At 40.6% G+C, this 22796-nt stretch overlaps 1 protein-coding gene across 7 annotated transcripts in view; it reads right to left on the bottom strand.

Moving 5' to 3' along the window:
• Positions 1 to 22796, bottom strand: part of ppp1r12a (protein phosphatase 1 regulatory subunit 12A) — a 55994-nt gene that overhangs the window by 8663 nt on the left and 24535 nt on the right. For 4 of the 7 annotated variants that reach the window (XM_023952130.1, XM_023952132.1, XM_023952133.1 and 1 more), the window contains exons 3-19: positions 21436 to 21554; positions 17573 to 17732; positions 16395 to 16539; positions 16239 to 16313; positions 16071 to 16162; positions 15834 to 15991; positions 14641 to 14762; positions 12523 to 12630; positions 11637 to 11861; positions 10561 to 10652; positions 10257 to 10370; positions 9492 to 9644; positions 7940 to 8146; positions 7196 to 7348; positions 3717 to 3807; positions 2813 to 2992; positions 2321 to 2489 (exon numbers count right to left, since the gene is read on the bottom strand). In XM_023952130.1, the coding sequence (XP_023807898.1) occupies positions 2321 to 2489; positions 2813 to 2992; positions 3717 to 3807; positions 7196 to 7348; positions 7940 to 8146; positions 9492 to 9644; positions 10257 to 10370; positions 10561 to 10652; positions 11637 to 11861; positions 12523 to 12630; positions 14641 to 14762; positions 15834 to 15991; positions 16071 to 16162; positions 16239 to 16313; positions 16395 to 16539; positions 17573 to 17732; positions 21436 to 21554 (2363 nt within the window). The remainder of the gene's footprint in view (positions 1 to 2320; positions 2490 to 2812; positions 2993 to 3716; positions 3808 to 7195; positions 7349 to 7939; positions 8147 to 9491; positions 9645 to 10256; positions 10371 to 10560; positions 10653 to 11636; positions 11862 to 12522; positions 12631 to 14640; positions 14763 to 15833; positions 15992 to 16070; positions 16163 to 16238; positions 16314 to 16394; positions 16540 to 17572; positions 17733 to 21435; positions 21555 to 22796) is intronic. The other 3 variants (XM_023952134.1, XM_023952136.1, XM_023952135.1) reach the window with 2 other exon arrangements.

The raw sequence follows: 22796 nt of genomic DNA, 5'->3' as shown, positions 1-22796 counted from the left end.
TTCTCCGGGAAAATGATTTTCCTTCTAGCTGCTGTAATGTTTCCCTGTATCCCGAAGAACGTCACATCCCCGCCCCACACAATCACATCAGGTGTTCCTCAGGGCTCTGTGTTTAGCGTGACCCTCTTTATCATTTATACCGGAAGGGCCCGATATGTCAAAGGATGTGTGAACTCCAATTGGAACATTTCTGATGCCCTGCGGTGGCGTTGACATGACAACTACGAACACACGGGTCCAAATCAATAAACTGTTGAAAGAAAAATGAGAGAAAGGCTCATATTGTGATCATTCATCTACATTAATTAATTCAAAGTAATTGCCTGATTCTTTAAAATATACTTTTCCTAATAAGTCTGAGGGATTTTATGCTTATAAATACGTACATTTTAAATCCTGACTCTTTATCATGAGAGTTGCCTAGATGTAAGTAGATCGTCTGGACTCCTAATCTCTACTCTCAGTTGTGTTGTCAGAAAGAACGGATCTCCTTTCATTGCTTTGCTGGTTACTCTACATCACTCCTGTCAAACTCAAGGTCCGGGCGCCAAATCTGGCCCGCCATGTCATTTTATGTGGCCCGCAACAACATCAAAGTTTTTGATTTCTTAAGATAAAAATTTTATTTAGTTGAATAGATATTATTTAAGTGTAGCTGTTGTAATTAATCAATGTTTGCAGCTCTTGTGTGTGTGTGTGCAGACAAATTGTTGTCATCAACCCATCAGCTGGATGCAAGGCTGTGTGCAGCTTTTTTTTGTAAAATGTAACACGTGTAATACATGATCTTTGCAGCTCAGTTTTATGTTATTTTTCTTTATTCACTTGGACAGTTTGATCCTTTATTAATGGAGTTACGTGGCTTTTAATAAGTGGTCAAAATTTAAAAGAATTTCTGCTAGAGTAACAAGCAAACATATGTTTAATATGCAACTGTAATTGTCACTTTAAACAGTTATATTAAATAAAGAATGAGTTATTTAACATGAAGAAGTTATTACGTTTATTTTTCATTACATTTAATTACATGTATAAGTTATATCTGGCCCTTTGAGGACAGCCACTATGCTGATGTGGCCCTCGGTGAAAATGAGTTTGACACCCCTGCTCTACATCATGACCGCTCTTCCTCTTCCTCCTCCTCCTCCTCCTCGTGGAGTAAAAACATCCTGCGGCTAAACACTAATGTGGAACTTCCAACAAGAACAAGTTTCAGAATTAGGAGAAGCACATTCTAGTTAGAATATTTCTAGAGAGAATGTAGGTCAGCCTTGACTTGATCATTTTTCTGCGTATCTTAACTTTTTGACAATTATTTTATATTCTGAACATATTTTGAACTGTACGACTTTCAAATTTAAAGAGAATTATAATGAAAAAGTTGTTTTTTTACCATTTTATTATTATTTTGTAAAACAAATCAACATGAGAACGTGGAAATTCAAAAAGGATTTTTTTGTTTGTTCAAGGGAAAATAAATAGTTATAGAGTTAAATATTAATCTTAAACCCAGATAATCCGATGGACGGTTGACCTTTCGGTGAAATGAGGAAACACGGGCCAATGCCGCAAGAGAGGCAGAGTTTTGTCGCAGAACAAAGAGAACAAAGAGACGAGTGTTTACGTCAGTTTTCCCACAAGAACTTCTAGTAAGAGGATGGAAAGCCGGCTCTTCCTGCCACAGTGCTTTTGAGCAGCGAGCTCTGGTAGCAGCTAAGTGAAGTTAAAAAACGGCACATAAAAGTGGAAATTAAAATTTGACCACGTAAGAGCTATTTTTAAGCAATTGGTAAATGTTTGGATTAAATTCAAAGATTACATAATATAAATTGAAAGTTAAAAACCTATTTTCTCACTTTTTTGCACCTCCCTGTGGCCTAACAATGCCGATGTTAAAACATCTTCTTCGATTGTTAATTTTTATAAAGATATGCCGTGTTTTACAATATTTTTTAACAAAACTGTAGCGTCTTCTTTGCCGTTTTTCGGTCTCATTTTTTGGCGCACTACACAACCATCCCCCCTTGTTGTGGAAACAAATTTCTCCAACTTAGGAAGCAGCCAGAGAGTCCGGAAGACTTTGTTTTCATGTCTTCCACGTGTTCTAATTTAGCAAATGTGTTTCATTTAGTCTTGTAAAATCTCTAAAATATGTTCTTTGTTTATCTATCAATCACAGATACATTTGTGCTTTATGTTTTTTCTTTAGAAACGTATCAAATTATACTTCCTGCGCTCGTACTTCTACGATTCTTCGCCCCTGTCCGCCTGTCGGTGAACGCTACACGTGATCGGTTCGGATGAATTAACCGTTTCTGACCTTTCTCTGCCTCCCTGGAGGAACGGCTGTAGGACGAGGTGATCCCCGACAGACTGTTGGGCCTGAAGAGGGAGCCGGAACTGGAGGACAGCGGGCTCGAGGAGGAGGTGGAGGAGGCAGTGGTTACCGAGGAAACGGCGGAGGCCAGCGAGGATGAAGGTCGGTAACGCTGGAGGACAAAGAAAAAGCGGACTTTTTATGGGAAAAACCACAAACTTTCACACAAGAAAAAAAAAACACAATAAAACACTTTCATACAGATTTCAGCAGATATTGTGAAAATAAACCAAAAAAAGTAGTTTGAAAAAATTAAAACTAAGAAAAATAATAAGTTTTGAAGTAAAGACAACAGATGACATTAAGTTTTATGTTAATCTGATCAAATCAAAGTGTTTTCATGGTAAAATGAAAGAAAAAAAACAGTAAAACTGATATATAAAGTACTTTAGAGCAAAGGTTGAACCTCGGATGAGACAAAAACAAGACCTGTACCTCTTCAAAGCTGCGGTATTTGGACCGGTAATCGTCCTCCTTGGTTTCAGTCTCCTTCTTCTCCTCTTGTTTCTCCTTGTCCTGCTTCTCTTTCTCTTCTTTCTCCTCCTCCCAGGTCTTTGGGGGACGACTCCTGCCGATGGTTTTCTCAGCCTCCTGCAGGTCCGTCAGAGTCACGCCCTGACGGAAGAACCCTCCTGTTAGACTTCATGGTACGAACCTCATCCACAGTTTGAAGATGGTGGCCAAAAATAGTTTGAACGTCTGACCAAACACCCTTTTTCAAATCCCAAAAATGTCTAATTGAAGCCACGGATATTCAGGATGCAGGACAAATATGATCTGCACACTTAGAAGATGTCTGTGATCAGTAGGACAAACTGTGGGAACACTTTAGACATTAAAGTGTTGAATGTTAGAAGTCCTCATTTTTGTGAACTAAATGCCAAGAAAAGGTCAGACATACAGCTCAGACAGTCACCGTTTGGGTCCAATGTTTTCTACCGAAATCACAAATGTTACCGCTTTTATTTTGAAAAAACTGAGCTGAACCTCAGCCTTTAGACACAAAGGGAAGCTTTTATTTTGTAACTCTTAAGACAGCACTGCAATTCAGCGCCATTTATTACAAACACTGTAAAAAAAAACAACTGTGTGGTTTTTATCCTTTTTCTTACAGCTGTTTTCACACTGGAAGGTAAATTCTCATCATGTAAACCCAGCTTGGTCTGAAAAAATGTCTTTTTTTGTACAAAAGAAAATAAGAAGAAGCAGAACAGATGAAACAAAAAGGACTGAAAACAAAAAGATGTTTTCTATAGTTTGACTCATTAATGTAAAGTTTATTTTTTGCCGGGCAATAGTTTTATAATAAAGATTTAGCTCAAAGTGAGGGCTAACAAACCTGGGTGGACCTCCTGGACTGGCGCGCTTGTCTGGATCGAGCTTTCCTCTGAGACTCGGACTCCTCGTCTCGCACCGGAGTCAGATAGGACCTAATAAAAGCGCACAAAAACAGGTCAACAAAAACATCACAACCCAACAAAAAAGGAAAGATCTTTAGTTTCTGCAACACAGACCACAAAATCAAAGCTGCTTTTCTGGGTTTGGAGCAAATTCAGGGACGACTGTTACAGAAATGAAATCATTTAAGTTCTGCTTGGCAACAATTCTATATGACAAAGTGAGATTTGACATCCTCTTTTTTATATATATGTTTTAGAATGTATATTTGCAAAATAATCAGTATGACACTGGTAAAAACCAAGTATGTCTGTATTTTATTTAGTGTGTTCTCTTAAGAGATGAATAAGAAAATATCATTTTTATGTCTCTTTTCTGTGTTTAAAAATATGCATTGAAAATTAGTAGAACTTCATGCCAGCTCAGCCTCTTAGGAAACCTCTGAAGTAGAGATGCGTGTTTGTTCCTTAAAGACCGATTGTAGACATTTCTAAAATAAATGTTTCCTTTGGCCAACAAAAAGATTGAAGCCTTTAAAAATCTTCCCTTTTAGAGCTCTAATGAAAACAGAGCTTCCATTACAGGCTGACCTTTAGCTATTAGGGTTTGGTAAAAAGAGAAGGCGGCTGCAGGGAGCTTCTGTTGGCCACACGGACGTTTGAACTCCTTCAGGGGAGAATGCCGCCTTTGCCCTTCAGCAGAAACTGCTGCTTCTGTCCATCTTCCTTATTTGGAGAAGTTGTTGGAGCTGAAACGGCCGTGGCCCTGCTCCCACTGTGACAGGTGGCTTATTTCAGCGCCACCACAGGCAGCCGTGCACGCCACCTCGCTAACGGACACGCTCGGTTCCCTCAGCAGCTCTGGATCAAACTCCTCAATTTAGAGCCAATTGCACCAACGGCTTGAAGTACCTCGTGTAAAACGTAGAGAAATGCTGCGTTCATGTTGTGTTTGACTGATTGGAGGAATGAAGAACAACAAATCTTCCAACACCACATGGATGCTAGAGCGGGGTCCCCAAATGTTTTCTAAAGGGCCACAATAACTCTTTTTCTTTAAAACTTTAAACTTCTTTTATCTTTCTTTTATTGTAAAGCTCTATAATAAAGTTTTATTAATTCATGATCATTTTAATAAAATAAATAACACTATTTATGAAATAAAAAAATGACCAAATAACTTTACCTGTGATTTTCAAAGACAAAAAGTCAGGAAAAAATAGACTGATACATTAAAAATAAAAACCAATAAATAGTGGATCCTCTCCCGTCTTCGTCCCGCTGAGACGTTGAGGCCTGCAGCTCCTAAACGTCTCACAGTTCTCGCTAAAACAGAGCAGCTGTGTCCTGCACGTCTGTTTCTCATCCAGTAATAATGAAAAAACTCATTTCTATGTCTTCTGCTGCAGCTACGCATATATCTGTGTTACCTTTACACCAGTACAGAGTTCCCTCGTTTATTGCAGGAGTTACGTTCTAAAAAAAACGTGACTCACAGAGTCTGATTACAGACGTTTATGGCAGTAAAACTCCTCACTGTTCACTTTCTACCCTTTACTCACACAGACATAGGGCTGCACGATATGAGGAAAACTCGCGATATGCGATATTTAAGATTAATATTGCGATAACGGTATAATTTGCGGTATACAAACAAATAACAAAATAAACAAAAACATCATTCCCATTTCATTGCAACAGTTTAAAAATTACACTCCAAATGACCCTCGTTGACATAGGAGACAAACATCTAACATAATAGGCCTCCATCCAATTGGTCAACAAGGTGAAGGCGTCCATCCGAGGGATTTATATGATTCGTTAAATGCTTCAAGCTGCCTTAAGGTTGTATTAACACATTTAAGGTTTACGATTTATTGCGATTTTCACTGTCTTTTGCGATATGCATATTGCAGAGCTGGATATTGCGATAACGATAAATTTGCGGTATATTGTGCAGGCCTACACAGACATGAACATTTTCACCCTTTTCTCTTGTTTAAAGTCTCAAACCTTCATAGAAATTAGGTCCAGGATCTTAGCATGAAAACAAAGATCTGATCGATCACAGATTTCTGTGGAGCTGTAGAGCTCCGCGTTTCTGTACAGGAGACACGGCACAGAGGAGATTGATTGACAGGGTCTCCAGCCAACCAGGGCACAGAATAGGGAGCGCTGTCTAAAAAAAAGCATCATAATCGCTCTAAAAGAACGAGCTAAACCGGGAAAGATGAACTGCAACGTAGAAAGGGAAGACTGTCTTCTGTTCTATTTGACAGAGATTTTAGAGGGTTTCAGGTTGGAGCACAGACTGCAGAAGGGGGGAATAAAATGTCACGTTCTATGCGGGTCCTGATCGTGTTGCCAGATAAAAATGAAAAACATGGGTCTCTGATATTGTTCAGGGGTCGGACCAAACATGGAGGCAGGCCAGATCCAGCCCGCGGGCCGTAGTTTGCCCATCCCTGGATTAAACTAATTTCAACGACCTATAACCCTACATAACCATTTCAATCTCATCATCATGATCCAAATGTCCCTTAGGACCTAACATGTACAACCTGGTCCGTGTTTTCTGCCCTGTAGTGCATCATCACTCCACTAGGGGCAGTAGAAGGACTTTTCCTGCTTATTTCAAAACGCCTTCCATGAAATCTCAGAAACACTTTGGGTGTGAAAAGCTTTGCTAATTTGCTAAACTCTATGGTGAGAATTAGGGCAGGAAAGTTAGGGCCACCATAATAAAAAATAAATAAGGTGTACATCTAAGAAAAAAGAAGTTGTCCCATAATTATAACAATAAAGTTGCATCATTATTAGAAAAATGTAAAAATTCTGACAATAAAGGTTTTAAATTATAAAAAAAGGAAATGTTGAAAAAAGTTGTAAAAAAAAAAGACAAAAAATGTCCAACTTTTAAGAATATAAACTTGCATAACTATAAAAAATAAAGTAGTAGAAATATGAAAATGAAAAAGTAGAGTTATGGAAATAAGCTGTACGTCTATTAGAAAAGGGTTGTACAAAATGACAAAAAATGTCTAAACTTTATGACAATAAAGCTGCATAATTATGAGGAAAAGTCAAAAAACTTCGTAAAATTGAGTAAACGTTGAAAAATTGTGAGAAAAAAAGTTCAACATTTTACGAGAATAAAAAGTCACAAGTCCAAAAGATGTGTTTCAAAAAATGAAGTTGTAATTTCATGGATATAAAGTAGGACTTTTAAAAAAAGAAAAGATTTAGTAAAATTCTTGTGCTGTTTGATGTTCGACGTTTTTGTTGAAACATTTTAAAAGCTAAATGCTTTTGAAAATCGTCTTGATTCCCCCCCAAAAAATTGAATTTTCTGTCAATTCTTTGATGTGAGGCTTTAATGGGTTACAGGAAGGAAAAGTTGCGCTGAAGTTGGGTTTGTTACCTGCGCTTTTCAGAGCCGATGCCGGTACCAGTGGTGGTGGAAGTGGCCGTGCTGGTAGTGGTGGATGTGGTGGTGGAGCCAGTGTTTATTGTGGGGATGATTGCAGCAGACTCCTTCTCCTTTTCCCTCTCTGCACTCTCCTCTGACCAGTACCTGACCACAAAGCCTCAGGTTACAGAGAAACCCCAAACATGCTTAAAAACACTCAACTGTTTGCTTAAAACACACCATTGAAGATTAATTCTGCCCTCTTGTGAATAAAGTTTGCATTTATTCCCGTTTGGTTCTCCTGCATGGCATAATTATGGTCAACGTTTGCCAGTCTGACTCAACCGGACTTTGGCATTCAGAGGAATTTATGCCTAATTCATTAGCTGTGAAGTAAAGGACAAGCCCATATAATTGTCCCTCCACCTCCATGCTTTCCATTCTTTGCTCTTGCCTGGACACCAATCAGGTTTGTTCAGGTGTGGTTCAAACACCTCAGCTACGCCTAAGCTATTTATAGACAAGATGTTGGTTTCTTCAGCTATTTATAAAGCCTTTTAAATCACGACCATTACCAGACTGGATTATTTGACTTCAGTTACTTTTCAGTTAAAAAACTAAAAACTTAACAGAACGTCAAACGCTTTTTTCACATTTTCCAGGAGTGGTTTACAACGCCTGCTCCTGGGGTGCAACATCGGTCAACTGGCCGTGTCAAAACGGCACAGATGGTCTGTACCAGAGGAGAACGTGCACCTGCTGGTGAGACTGCTGGAGCCAGTTCGAGTGGAGGAGGAGCCCAGGCTGAACAACAGGCTGCGGTGGCCTGTGGGTGAGGTAACTGATGAAGAGGAGGAGGAGGAGGTGGTGGTGGTGGTGGCGGCGGCAGTGGTGGCGGTGCTTGTGGAGGAAGACGAGGTGGTTGAGGAGCTCAAGTCCACATGTCTTCTGTCGAAAGAGCCACTGCCGAAAAACAGAAACATAAAAGGTCAACAAATAAAAAAAGAAAAAGATAAAAAGGAGTTTGTATCATTACTGAGCCTGGTGATTGAAAGACTGTTTATTACGGAGCTTTAACCTTAACGACCTCACTTTAGTCCTATTGGATTGAGCGTTTTTCATCAAGAGGGGCAAACAGCAGGATGTTTTATGTACTACTGTAGTAGTACTGCAGTAGAGATTTAGCATTAGAGTTAAGATCTCTCTGGTTTCAGCAAAAATCATTAATGAATGTTGTTAAAAAATCCTTGCAAATATTTTACTAACGCAACTTTTATGCTTGCTTGATTTTCCTTTTATTGAAGGTTTTATTCAATTTTGTAAAAAAAGGTTTTGTTCTTTTAAAAGGGGTTTTCACAAATATACCCCTCCTGTGTCCAAAGGTACATAAACCCCCAACTGTACCAGTAAATGTATACAACAACGATACATAATCTATTAACCGTTTGCTTAGTTGGTAGACAAAACTAATTATAAAATAAAAGTTGAATTGTTTGTCTTCATCCTAGTGCTTTTATCAAATAAATTTGATGTGACGCTTTCATCATATGGCTCTCACACCAAACTGTCGCTACCTGACAATAGCGCATGTCCCTACAGTTGGAAGAGGCTTGGTGTGAAATGTTGACGCGGTGCAGATCTCGTGAATCTTGCTCCAGGCTTTATCTCTCACACCCCTGTTCTGGTATATGAAAGACTTGGTGTCATAGAATTCCAGCCGGGGACAAGCCAGAACAATTATGATCAATTTTCAGACGGTTGGCACTTCCAGGACGCCGACCACACATCAATACCAAATCAGAGTTCCTGATTGATCAAAGTTCGATCTGGTTTAACTTTCAACGCACGATCAGTGGCTACGCCTTTTGTATGTAGAGCGCAAAAACGGACTTAATGTGTGTTCTTAATGCGAGTTGTCATAGACAGTGGTCGCCTGAACGCGGGTTTCCGAGGCCGATGTGAATGTAGCATAAGGCCTGCCTCAGCTCAATGAAGAGCACACAAACACCTCTGACCTTCACATAAACTACAACGTTTTCCTTCACGTGAAGGACTGACTAAATTCCCGTCTGCAGATCTAATGAAAACAGATTCTCGTGATGTCAGTTTCTTCACAGAGCGTCATGAGAGAAAAGGTCAACCAAAAACCTCAGCCATCCCAACTTTCACCGTTGTTCCGACTATTTACTGCCATTTATGAAACCAGTAAAACTCAGAATTTTGTCAAAACATCAAAACACAGACAAAAAGATCGGAGATGCAGACAGTTTGGTTGAGGAGAGCGTGCTGGCCTTTCAGGCCGCTGTACCTGCGGTAAACGTTGTAAGACTGGTAGTGGGTGGTGGGTGGCTGCCAGGGTTTAGTACTATAGGTGTTAGGGTCCAAGCTGGAGGTGGACGAAGACTTGGCCGGCACGTCCCGCGTGCTGCCGCTCCGCCCGAGCGCTAGCGTATGGGACGTGCTAGCGTGTTGGGCAGGCAGGCGGGTGAGAGAGGGCATGTTAGCGGTGGAAGCGCAGACACACACAAACATTCATAGTGACATGAAAAAGTAAACACGTTTAGGACGACTACGCTTTGAGACAAACCACAGCATCAATAAATCAACATTATCCACTTAAACCTGCTGATAATCATCTCTGTTTTGGAAAGGTCTTCAAATGACTGAAGGCGGTTTGGGTTGGCAACAATGCCGCCGCCTGAAGAAACACAAGAACCAACAGGTTCTCCAGCAGCTTCTAGAGCATGAAAACTGGCAGGCTTTCATTAGGTGGCTCCCAGCCAGCATTACTCCCTTAAACTACAGCATCGGCCCAACAACAGCTCTGAGAATCGGATTTATCTGCTGTAGCAGACACTGTCGAGCCTTGTAAAAACATCTGAGTGATGCGTTGGAGGGACACAGTGGGATGGCGGGACATGTGCGTTCATGCAGCAGACTCTGTGGCGTCACTTTCCCAAGAGCTGCGAGCGTTTGTGATGACAATTACGGATTAATGACTAATCTGTGGTTTCTACATCAGGGGTGGTTTTAATCCAGAGTGACGATATGGCGTTCAGAAGCTGCGGCTGACCTGCGCTTGTAGCTGGAGGTTCGGTTGATGGAGGAGCTCCCTTCGCTGTTCTTCAGGTCGTCGTCCCAGCGCCGCCGGGTGTAAGAGCCGCTGCGGATCAAGGGGGTGGAGTCCCTGGAAATCCACAAGTCACAATAGGGCTCTTTGGTTCTTAAACACGGACAATATATCTTGCATCCCTGAATGTTCGGCCTACAAGATTCCAACTGGACATTTATGTTACTGCTCAAAGCGTGCAGAACTGAAATTTTTAAGCCTGAAACACACAGCTGGGAGCAGCAGACCCACCGCCACCTGGCCTCACCTGTTCTCCTTCTCGTCTATGTCTGAAGTACTGGCCAGCCTCCTGGGGATTGTGGGAGCCACGTATGCCAGACGGGTTCCTTTGTCCTTTTCCTGTTGAGAACAGAAAAAGCCAAGTTTTTGTCTTTTCCATCTCTGCTAACGTTGCAAATCACCAAAAATATACGAGAAAATATATCAAATTCAAGCTGTAAGTGGCGTATGTTGCAGGCACTAGACGGCCCCGCCCTCACCGCCTCTCTTTGGCCTTCCACTCTGGTCAGAGCTGAATGTGACTAATTCCTTTTACTATAATCCTTAAAATAGCAGTTTTTCTAATGGTTTTATCTCCATAGCAACCATCCTGATTTTTGGTTGCCTGGTGGTCACAAACAGCTCATTGTAATTTTTAGAAGAATTGGCAAAAGTAAACTTTGAGATTTCCTTGGCACAGAGGAATTTGCAAACCACGCCTACATTCATACCTATCATTTTGTTCAGCTTGAGCCAAGGACCACTTTTCCACAATATTCTGGTTAAAAAAAAAAAAAAAGGATTGGGGAAACGCCACTTTTACGAGCTCGCCACGATCACGCTGTACAAAATATGGCGAGAAATTATGCTCGAGGAGTTATAAGCAGATAGATCGAAATCTCTACAAGTTTCAATTCGTAGAAGACCCAATTTTAACGGAAAATTCAAGATTTCCAAAGTTTAAAGGTCAACGAAATTTGGTTGTAGTTTTCTCAAAATGAAATGTCACACTTTGCCACAGCATGGCTGCCCAGCTTTAGGTTCTGTGGCCATCCCATAGTAATTTTTAAACTTCCTTTGAATATCCCAGACATTTTTGTTTTAAAATACCTGAAATTTTGAAATATATTTTTGTAAACTCCATAGACGATTTTGGCCCATTCATGTTTTTAGGGTTTAGCCCGCTGTGACTTCGATAATTTAACATAAAGAAGAGTCAAATCAAAGGATTTACTACTTCAAATTTAATTTAGTGCAGTGGTCCCTCTTTTCCTAAACCTGGGACATAGCGAGTGTTTTGGTCCTTTCAGCTCTAACAGCATCAGAGTTCCTCGGAGCTCCCACCTTCTCTTTCTCCTTATTGTCCAGGGACGAGGAGAGTCGGGGGCTGGAGGCCGAGCGCATCACCCCCGCCGTGTCCTTCTCCCTCTGAGCCTCTTTGGTGGCCGTGATCTCCGCCAGCGCCCCGTAGCTGCCCGTCTTCCTCAGACCCAAACGCCACGACGCCGGAGACTCGTCCTTCTTGTCCTCCTCCACTTTACTTGAGACTTTAACAGCAGGCTGGACGACCTAAAGGAGACAGAAGCAGCTGGGTTAAGCTTCCCTGCATTCACTGAGACTATAATTGTCTTAATTAAGGGGAAAAAGGGGTTTGGATTAACAAATAGGCCCAAAACGAATGTTCCTTTTAAAGGAGGAAACCAAAAAGAGTCGCTTCAATGAAAAAAGTTCCATCTTCGGGCTGGAGGATCTGCAGGAAACCGTTTTTGCTGAAACTGATCGTCTGTTTTTTTTTTTAGAGTGTAGTTTAGGTCTGTCCACACAAAAACACTTCACCAAAAAAACTATGAAAGGCAACCGAAAACACACACAGGCCACACCGACACAATGTGAAGACGAGATTAGCGATCAGTGATGGAAGAACCACATGATGCTGGTGAGTGGGGGGGGGGTCAGTCACTAAAATTGGATTTTTCCCACCGAGGTTTTTGCTGTTTTTTGCATTTCAAAATAAAAATACTTTCAGATTTTGAAACTTGAATTTATCAACGAAAAGCAAAGACTCAACAAGATGTTCTTTTTTTAGTCGAACCCCAGCGAGTGGAAAAATCCTGCTTCACCTGGATCAGGTGTAGAGTGAGGGGGGGGGTTAGGAGAGAGTTTAGTGTTTGGTCAGTGCACGGGTGAATGTAGGAGAAGCGGAGAACTCTGGTGCACACCAATGCCTCACCATGGGTTTTTTGGGCACAAGAGAAATGCCAGTTTTGCGCAAACCTTGACGCCACAATGCAGGACAGCCTGGCTCCGCCACAGGCATGAGGGGGGGGATATAATCAAACTAAACAGGCAACCAGGACCACAGCCCGGGTCGATAAAGATGCAGAACAGTAGGACAGAGATTGGAAACAGAGAAATGCAGAGTAAGACAGAAGCAGCAGCAGAATACAAACACACTTCATGGAGAAGAAAAGCCACGTGGAGCCCGGTCACATCGGGGGAAAGAGGACAGAACTGAAGCACGTTCAAATTCTCATCAGTTTTTAACGGAGGCATTTCAAAAAATTAGGGGGGAAAAAAGCTTAAAGACCAAGCAGATACCGACTCAAAGATTCAATTAAAGCGTTTTAGTGGTGGGATTATGCAAGTTAACCTCTTCCCACTGCTTTTCAAGCAATTAATTGACTAATTTCACATTTAATGGGTTCAATGTGTCATATGCAGAAAATACTAAGGATTAGGAGTCTTTATGATGAGATCATGTGTGTGTATTAGTGCAGAGACAGATTTCTACTTTGCATCATTTTAGTGAATTATTTTATGCTTTACCATGAAGTGTGTATGTTGTTTTTTACACGTTTGTTGTGCAATGTCTTTCTTTTAGTTTTTAAAACTCAGTAATGTTTTTCTGTGAGCACTTTGAGTAACACGAGTTGGAAAAGTGCTGTAAAAATTCAGTGGATCTAGTTTCCAATCAAATCATAATTAATGTGCATCTCTTTTGTTTGATTTCCTTAGTACTTCCTGTTTCTGATTGCTTGAAATAAAGCAATTCCAAAAATTCTGAATGTAGAAATTAACCATCCACGGTTCCTTATTGACATTTCACTTTTTAACTTTTTAATGCTTTTAATTTTGCTTCAAGGAGGCCTAAATGAGGTAAGAATTATTGGGTTCAAAGTGAATGAAAATCAGATTGTAAATTTAAAAATGCAACTTGAAGTTTTAAAAGACATTTTAAACTCATAAGCAAACATTATAATCTTGAAATAAATATAAAACAATTGAAAAAAATGAAGTAAATGTTAAAAGAAAAATTTTTTAATTTGTAGAAATACTGAAGACCTGGTTTAAATATTAATATTACCAAAGAAATAAAAGATCTTCCAACAACGGCAGAAATGGCATCATCATAACCCCCCCCCCCCCCCCCCACAAAAAAAAGGCTGAATTGAAACTGTGAATTGAGGACTGAAAGCGAAAAGTGAGAGAAACAAAATAATATTTCAAAATACAAAACAGCAGCTGTTACAAGGAAACTTTTTTACATTTTGTAACAGTAAATTTAGAATTAGCAAACATTTCCTAAAAAGAGAAAGACTATTATTTGATTTTGACTGGAGCATTCGCTTGCATATTCATTGGCCAGCAGAGGGCAGCAAACTCCAGTCTATTTTTCAGCTACTCTTAATTTAGAACCTAATTTAATAAATAATATTAATTAATAATTCATTTATCCCACAACGGGAAATTGACCCCGTCCGCTGGGAGGAGCATGGTGAGCTGCAGCTAAACCACGCTCCGGAGGCAGTAGCGTCTTGCCCAACGACCCCCACTGGGTGGTGTTAATTGCTCGCCATTGGTAATTGCCTGCACCATTGTTTATTCCCCTCCAGGAATCGAACCCTGGATTCCTGCTCGGCAGCCTTCCACCTTACCAACCGAGCTACCCAGCCGCCAATTTATGGACCTCAATCATCCGGAAGTTACCTGAAGTCCCCTCCTCCTCCAATCGGGAGACAGTTTTGCTAAAACTGGGATTCTACAGACGTTTGTTTGGTCAACAGCAGAATAATAAAATGCGTCAACTTCATTTCAACGAGTTGGGTTGCCATAAGGACACAAGAACAAAAACGTTTGCAGTGATGAGGCAAAGATGCAAGGACAACACAACAGTCATAACAGGAAGTCCAGTTCTGACTTTAACAGGTCAAAGACCCGTATCAGATCTCGGCTTCACCGAGGTGAGCCACTTCCTCAAAGGGCTTTTCACAGCAAGCAGCTGTTGGGTTTTCTGTAAGCTTTTTAGAAGCAGGCGTGGAGGAAAAAAAAGCGTTCCAGCAGCTCGTACCTTCTTGGCGGGCGAAGTGGGAGTCGTCACCTGGTTGGTGGGACTCGATGGCGAGGACACGGTGATGCTGGCGGACGTGGGCGCCGTGCTGTTGCTCACCACCGCTGACGGCTTGTTCTTCTCTGGATGGGGAGAAGGACAAGAGAACAAGTGTCTTCCAACAGCAATGCTGGGATTCCCCTCAATATAATTAATAAGTGGTTTAATCCAGGGGGGTCTGCAACCTTCAACACCCAAACAGCCAATCGGTTTGATTTCTTGCTGACAAAGTCTTAGGTCACCCTTTATTAAAATAAAACACAGATTTGTATGTTAATGCTTATTTTATTACATTTGTGCGTTAATGGTACTATTATGATAAATATAAAACAACTTGCATTTTAGGCTAAATAAAAAAAGAGAAAGTTTTCTTGGTAAAAAAAAACTTTCGACAGAGGTTAATATGACATCTTTTCAAAATAAAAGACATCCGGTGCCACATAGGATCATCTCAATTCAGCAAATGTAGTAGTAGGTAGTGTGATGTCAGCAGCAATGACGGTTTACAGTTTGTGGTGCATCTCAGCCAGAAACTCATGTTACTAAATAAAAATAAATAAAAAGCGCAATAAAAGTCCTTGAATTTGTTCCAAAATAGAAAATTGTTTTTTATAATCTGCTGTGCTTTAGGTAGATTGTGCTTACTGATACTCAAAAATCTGTCAAAGTGTTTTAATGCCACTACGATTGATGAAGATTATGGCCCCCATAGTCAGGAACCTTGTTGGGTTACTTTACTATACTTGTATTACTTTACTACTTACTTTTTACTTCAAAATTACCTTTTAAACCTATTATTTTCTTTAACCAAAGAGTGAACTGGATCCGGAGCGTCAGGTTGCAGTATAATGAAGGACATTTTAGGACAGAAATACTAGGATGAAGAGGATGCTGTGGCTTAATTTATCCATAAAATGTTTTTTTTTATTGGTCTTAGACTGAAAGCAGACATCTTTGACTATGTTTCTGCACAAATCTAAAGTTTTCTTGATAGCAGTACATGTTTGGTTTCATTTGTCTCTTGTTTTGCCAAATTTTTTTCTTTCATGGTGCAGTTTTGGTCTTCCATACTGTTGGGCAAAACGTCCTACTTCTGTCGCTCTTGGGTTGCGTGTACGATTCTGTGCTTTTATTCTTTACAAATAAAAGAATACCTGGCTCTGTCTCGGACTCTGAATCTTCATCCTCCTCCTCTTCACTGGAGCAGCTCGATTCGTCCTTCTTCCCCTCTTCCTCCTCGTCCACTTTCTCCGGCTCCAGGGTCTCGATGCACGGAGCGCTTTTCTCCGGCTCCAGCAGCAGCGTTTCCTTGCTATGGAACACATTAGCGCGCGTTAGCACGTTGCAGCCAAAGCTAAACGTTTCCGCTCCTCCGCCGCTCCCTTGGCTACCTCTTTAGTGGTTTCAGCGATTGGTTGTTGTCCCCTGTTGTGGTCGTTTCAATCAAAGGAGATTTCTTCACGTCTTTCTTCTCGCTCATCAGCTGGAATCACAGAACGGCAAGATATTTTCAAACAAATCTTGTCGTTTGATTAAAATACTGAAGAGCACTGACTCACAAGAGTCTGCTTCTTTTGTAGTTCTTCCAAGTATCCCAGAATATCTTCATCTGCCACATCAAAAGCAGTTTGGCCCTGAAGGGAAGGAAGACATTGAAAAGATGACGCGGCATCTTCAAACACAGCCGTTTTTCCGGGGCTCGTAGCATGACTCACCATTTTATTAACCACGTCCATGTCGCACAGATTCTCCACCAGAATCCTGCAGGCCTCGTCTTTACCCCAGTGTGCTGCTGCATGCAGGGGAGTCCAGCCGTCGTAGTCCTTAATATTTACATCATACCCTGCTTGGATTAAAAGCCTGAAAAAAAAAAAAAAAACAGAAAAAAAAGAGGGGTTTGGAAGTGGTGGGGGTGGGAGAAACAAAAATAGTTTGTGTGAATTTGCAAATCCTGGATTTGGTTCTGCAAACAAATCTTTTAAGGTGCAAGCTTTCAGAAGTGCGTCAGCATTGTAACCCCCCCCCCCCCCCCTTCAGTCAGATGAACAGATTATAGAAATTACTCAAACATAATCTGGAAATCTTGGTCATCCAAAAGGCAAAAATCAAAATGTGTGCTTAAACACCATCATTTATGCCTTTTTGTTTGAACAGAATCAACAAAACCTAACAGATAAAAACAAAGATTTCAAAAGAAAGGAATGGTCTTTAACACTTGCAACAATGTCGCACTCTATAATGTTTATCACTTCCTGGTTAACTTCAGCAGTAACCAAAATAAACATTACCGTTTTGGATCATTTAACAACAAATCCTAAAATGTTCTCCACAGTTTTTCTTGATCCTCAAAGTTTAAATGACTACAATTATAGTAGTTTAGGGCTGCATGATATGAGGAAAACTCGCAATTTGCGATATTAGTGATCAATACTGAGATGATGACATGACTTGCAAACATTTAACATAAAAGGGCTCCATCTGATTGGTCAAATGCATAAAGGGATTTATTTGATTTGTTAAATACTTCACTACACTTTAAATGCTGCCGTTAGATTGTTTTGGGACATTTAAGAGGGGGAAAAAAACAAAAATCGATTTGGCGATATATCGCAATAGTTCATTGGGCAATACTTCAAAATGCATTCAGGACGATATTTATATAAATATTTTTGGGCGTCCTTCAGCAGCTGAAGCGTTCCGGTAAAATATCAGGCTACGCATCGTAACGCCAGACTCTTGCCAATACACACCCCTACATCACAGCCCCCGTTTTTGCACTCAAACATCCATTTTGGATTCTTGGAGCCTGCCGGTACTTCCTGTTTAGAAAGCCAGGGGATCTCTCAATCCAGTTCTCATGTACAGTCAATGGTTGGGCTGAACACAGACTTACTTTAAAACTTCCACGTAACCTTTGGCAGCTGCTACATGAAGCGCCGTGCCTCCCGACTTTGCGTGCCGGACGTCCTGGATCTGACCGCTGTTGAGCCACTGCCGGGCGTCCCTCAGCATGATCCGCTCTTCCTCCTTTCGGGCCGCTTCAATGTCCACCCCTGCAATAACAAATATATATAGGAATAGGATTATCAAGAACATTTTCAACAAAAGTTATCAGAGCAAGAACGGTTATTCTGACATATAGAATGACAGAGTTATACCCATTTGTCAAAAGAAGTCTATGGGATTTTGGATTCTTAAAGACTATAGGTACTTCCTGTTTAGAAAGCCAGGGGTCTCTCAGTCCAGTTCTCATGTACAGTCAGTGGTTGGGCTAAAGCAAGGATGACTGAAAACCATTAAATTGTGATTTTAGATTTTAAACCATAACTGTCAAAGTGGAAGCTAAAGTAAAACAAAAAGTAAAACAAAAAAGAAAAAAAAAAAATCAGACACCGTCTTCAGTCTCATCTGACTTTCAAGATGCAAAGGATAAATAAAAAAAAAATATATAAAATTAAAAAATCAAAAACGCAAAACTGGTGTTTTCTAAATATAAATCATAAACGCAAATCGGCAGTTTGAAAAACTTTATTAGCAGCGTCCTTAAAACTATAGACAGCTGGTAGCTGAATATTATCTACTATTACTGTCTGTGGGAACAACTGTTGAAATAAATCCACATTTGGAATAAATACTCCTAGTTTTTTCTGTTAAATGCAGCTTTCTATTATTTTTAAGTCAAAGGTTTTTCTGTTTCCTCATTGGCTCTCTTCTGCCAAAACAAACAAAATATATATATATATATATATATATATATATATATATATATATATATATATATATATATATATATATATATATATATATATATATATATATATATATATATATATATATATATATATATATATATATATATATATATATATATATATATATATATATATATATATATTTAATTTAGTGGTTGATGCAGCCACTTTCAAGAAAGTAGTGGATGTATTTTTGACATGTAACCAGGCGACTTAGCATGTGTAAACAATGAGTAGGATGTGGAGGGGAGAATCCTGTAGCTTTTCAAAATAAAACTATAGGTCGTGTACCAACTGTCCTGCAGCCCGGGGGGTTGGGGACCGCTGCTGTAGATGTTCTCACTTCTGCTCAAACTTTTGTTGAAGAGCATTTATTCAGAATTACGGATCAAAACTGAAGATATGAAAGTTATTCCATGCAAACCTCGGCCTCTTGTTAGGAACTTTAACATCCTGTCTTTTAAGAAGGAAAAAATGAATGACAAGCATTGAGAGGTATTATCCAACAGTTGCATAATGCTGAAGACTTGAGTGCTGCTGCATTTGTCTGCAGCTGCCCTCAGGCCAGACTGACTGCAGAGTCACTTCAGATGCATCTAGACTATGTTTCTTTTTGACTAATATTAACCAAAAAAATACACATCTAGGGTTTTAAAAGACATTGAGAATCAGTTGACACATGTGAAAACACAGAATGAGAAGCATCTACCTAGCATCGCCTGATCAACAGTAGCAGCAGCTGCTGGCTGAGACGCCTGAGGTTTGGGTGGGTGTGTGTGCAAGCGCTGCTGCATGACGTGACCATTAGAAGTGATTTCAAACAGAGAAACTTTAGAAATAGACAGCCTTTTAGGATTTCCACAAATCACATCTCTCAAAGCCTCAAACTTTTTCACCAGTTAGGAGACCAAAGGGTTAAACGTAGGTTTTCTTAGGGCTTTTTAAAGGTGACCTTTCCAGCTGCACGCACATGCTAAGCATGGGCCGGGAAAGCCGAGCCAACCAAGCTTGAGTGGAGCATCCCTTTGGCCTGGAGCCAGTCAGCACGTCTGTGCACGGCCTCTTGCTACGAGGGCGGGCGTTACGTCGAAAACCACCGACACTCAGCGCTTCACTTTTGATTCTTCATGAGAGCCTAGGCCGCACCAAAGGTCTGGTTTGGAGCAAACTTGGCTCCAGTTGGTACTTCTGTGGAAGTTTGCAATTACTCTGAGTCACTTAGAAAATGATTAGTGTCATGTTTGTTTATATGCACAACAATGTTTTGATCTGATCCTGAATAAACTCATTTCCTGACGGCTAGGAGGACATGGAGGGGATGCTGGTCTGATTCAGACGGTCATCAGACCTTATTCTCCTCAACAGAAAGCATCTGAAGAGGCGTCAAGGTGCAACCATTTCACTTCAATCATGCCAAACTTTATTTATAAAACACTTTTCATAAGAACATAACACAAAGTGCTGCACAGAATGAAAACATCTTTTACAAATCAAAAATTATAGATAATTGCTGACGAACTTTGCAGCATAAAAGTGTCAAATATGTATCTAGGATCTCTGCAAACTTTGATTCAAACTCTCTACGAAGGTCTGGATGCCTCCTAAGCTTCTCCACTTCTAATGTTTCATAATAAGTGTTCAAATAGAAACTTCCTGCAGCATAATCCAGACTGATGGTCTCTTTCCAGACTGGAATGAAGGTCTCTTTTTCTCCATAACTTTGTCAAACTAAACGTTAAAAAGTGTGAAATAAAATGACATCAGCTGTGTTTAACCCCACTTAATGTTTGAAAGCATTTTAAAGGGAATATTCCTGCTGCTGCAACAAGTGTAAGCATGTTAGTGACAGCGAGTTATTCATTCAGAATAAATTATACACCACCATCGGTTTCCTGAACCTTCTCAAGGTACATCATTTTGAATGCCAAAATGTTACAAAATAAAGTAAAAAAATTGGCCTTATAACCAAGATAATTAGAAAGTATGGCTTATGTTAATTGCAATGGGACCATTGACTGAATATAGGAACTAAACTGAGCGACCCATCAACCCGGCGTTCCAAACAGGAAGTGCCTGCTGGCCATAGACTTCTATTGAGAAATTAAACTGGCCTTAATAAAAGTAGGTGCTGCCTGCTGGACCCTACAGTCAACGCTCAAAACATTTGTCTAGTTCGCTTTCCAATATAGGGGTGTGGTCTTCCAACAAGCTCACTCCAGACTGGTGAGAGTGGTTGCCATAGAAACGTTGACTCAGGCCTACTCGAACATCAATCACAGCTTACTGATGATGATGTTTGGCTTCTACATGGTGGTGGCGTCCGTAACATGAAAACTGGCGACTAAATTGACTTAATTTCATTGGAGGCAGAAGGAAACCAGGTTCTACGTGTGACGTCGCCCTCGGTTAACTTCTTTTATATGGTCAATGGATGGGATATGCATTTTTTTTTAATTATTGGGTAATTCTGCATCATAGACAGTTGCTGTGTGGACAAAACAAAAGCTGAAGACGGTGTCTAACAGCCACTACCTACTGCATTTTGCACATTTTCCACATATGAAAGTTCGGTCTTTTGCGATACATGCGTGATACACGTAATTCATGAGCGTTTTGTTGCGTTTGTCATTCATCGATTTGCACAGATGTCTGTCGAGGGTTTCAGGTTTCATTTCCCATATAAGACGCACATATCACATTAAAATTACATAACTGACGCACGAATCACTAGTGAATTGCATTTAAACAGCGCAATAATCACGCACGGTTCATGTTCTACGTTGATTTGCGTGTCCTTTATGTGGTTTATTTGGAATATTTGGAGTTTTAACGTGGTTCATTCGTGATACCTTTGTGAAAATTTTTCTTACTTTTACCATGTATGACCAACTTTCATCTGTGCAATATGCGCAAAATTTATGTTGTGTGACACGGTCTTAAAGGCGTGTTCACCTAAAATGTGGGGTGGACTCTGACCCCTTGACCCCTTTCCCTTCGACCTCACCTTGTCTGTTGATTTCGTTTTTCAGAAGCTCCCCCATGGCCTCCTCCTCTGCGATGTCCAGAGGCGTCTCCCCCTCGCTGTTCACAACTCCAACACTGGCACCCTGGCTGATGAGGTACCTGTGGGGAGGGGGGGCAAAAAAACAAGAAGCATGTTGATCATTCAGGTGTGTGGCGGCAGAGACGTCTGAGAAAACATTCTCCAACAAGTTTCCAGATAAGAATTAGTCTGCAGGGGGAAAACCACAGCGCCTTACGTCACTCTAAAACAACGTTCAGGTTTAATTGTAGCATTTGGAAAGTAAACAAGGTAAATGTCACTCCTTTCAACAGATAAGAAAACAGCTGAAAGGAGTGTGGGCTGTTTTTTTGTTTCATTGCCAAAACTGCTAAACGCGTCAAGATGTGCTGTCCTCTCTTAAATCAGATGAATAATTCCTCATTTTAAGTATACTCAGAACTGAGTGAACTCCAGCTTTGAACCACCTTAAGCAGAATTACACTTCACCAAATGGTTGAGTTTGCATAGAAGATTGAGAAATAAGCCATAAACCTACTTACAAATAATATCAGAGGAACAAAGGCAGCATATAGAGCTGCTGCAGTCATAGCTGCTTAGCGATATAACCCTTTATACTAAAACAGACTGAAGGCGTTTTAACTGTTGGGCATTTTGAGTTCAGCTGCTTCCAATTAAAGCCGTGGTGAGACTCAGGCCCTTCTCATTAGACAAACAAACCACTTGAAAGGTGCTCGGCGCTGATGCCTCCCACCCAATAGCTGACGACAATTACATCCTAGCGTTTTGGAATCTTCCTGATTGGACTTTCTATTCTGCCCGTTTTGGGTTGGTTCAGCAACCAGTTTTGTGGCCTGCCTCTCCATCACGGGGCTTCCTCGCCAACCCTGCAATCAAGCTGCTGTGGCGAAACCGAGACCAAACGGAGCCCATCGATGCTACTGTGGATAAAGATGCAGAACTGACTGCCCCAAACCAGGTGGATGAGTTTCTGTCTCCATTAGTCAGCCATAATCAGCATTACCATTTGACATTTTCTGTTCTGTTTTGTGCAGCCCATACGCTGCAGCAGACATGGATTTCCCACACTACTGCTAACAATACACCAATGGGTAAGAAATGAATCTCCTCCAAGCTTATTTCTCTACAGTTAGAGGAAAAACCAAACAACAGAGGGGGGTTTAAATCCCCAGCTAGGTTCCTGAAATGTAACACAGAAGTAAAGCAGGTCACAGCACACTCCCAACATGCTGAACAATGACTTCCTTCAGCCCGTTTAAATATCCTCTGATAATATCTCTGCGCGCTTTTTTTTTGGTCGTATGAGACAACGTCAGACGTGC

This window comes from Oryzias latipes, chromosome 23 (assembly GCF_002234675.1).
Source record: "Oryzias latipes chromosome 23, ASM223467v1".
In the NCBI taxonomy this organism is placed as follows: domain Eukaryota; kingdom Metazoa; phylum Chordata; class Actinopteri; order Beloniformes; family Adrianichthyidae; genus Oryzias; species Oryzias latipes.
The sequence above is the reverse complement of the archived record's forward strand: the minus strand, read 5'-3'. Positions and strand labels throughout refer to the sequence as shown.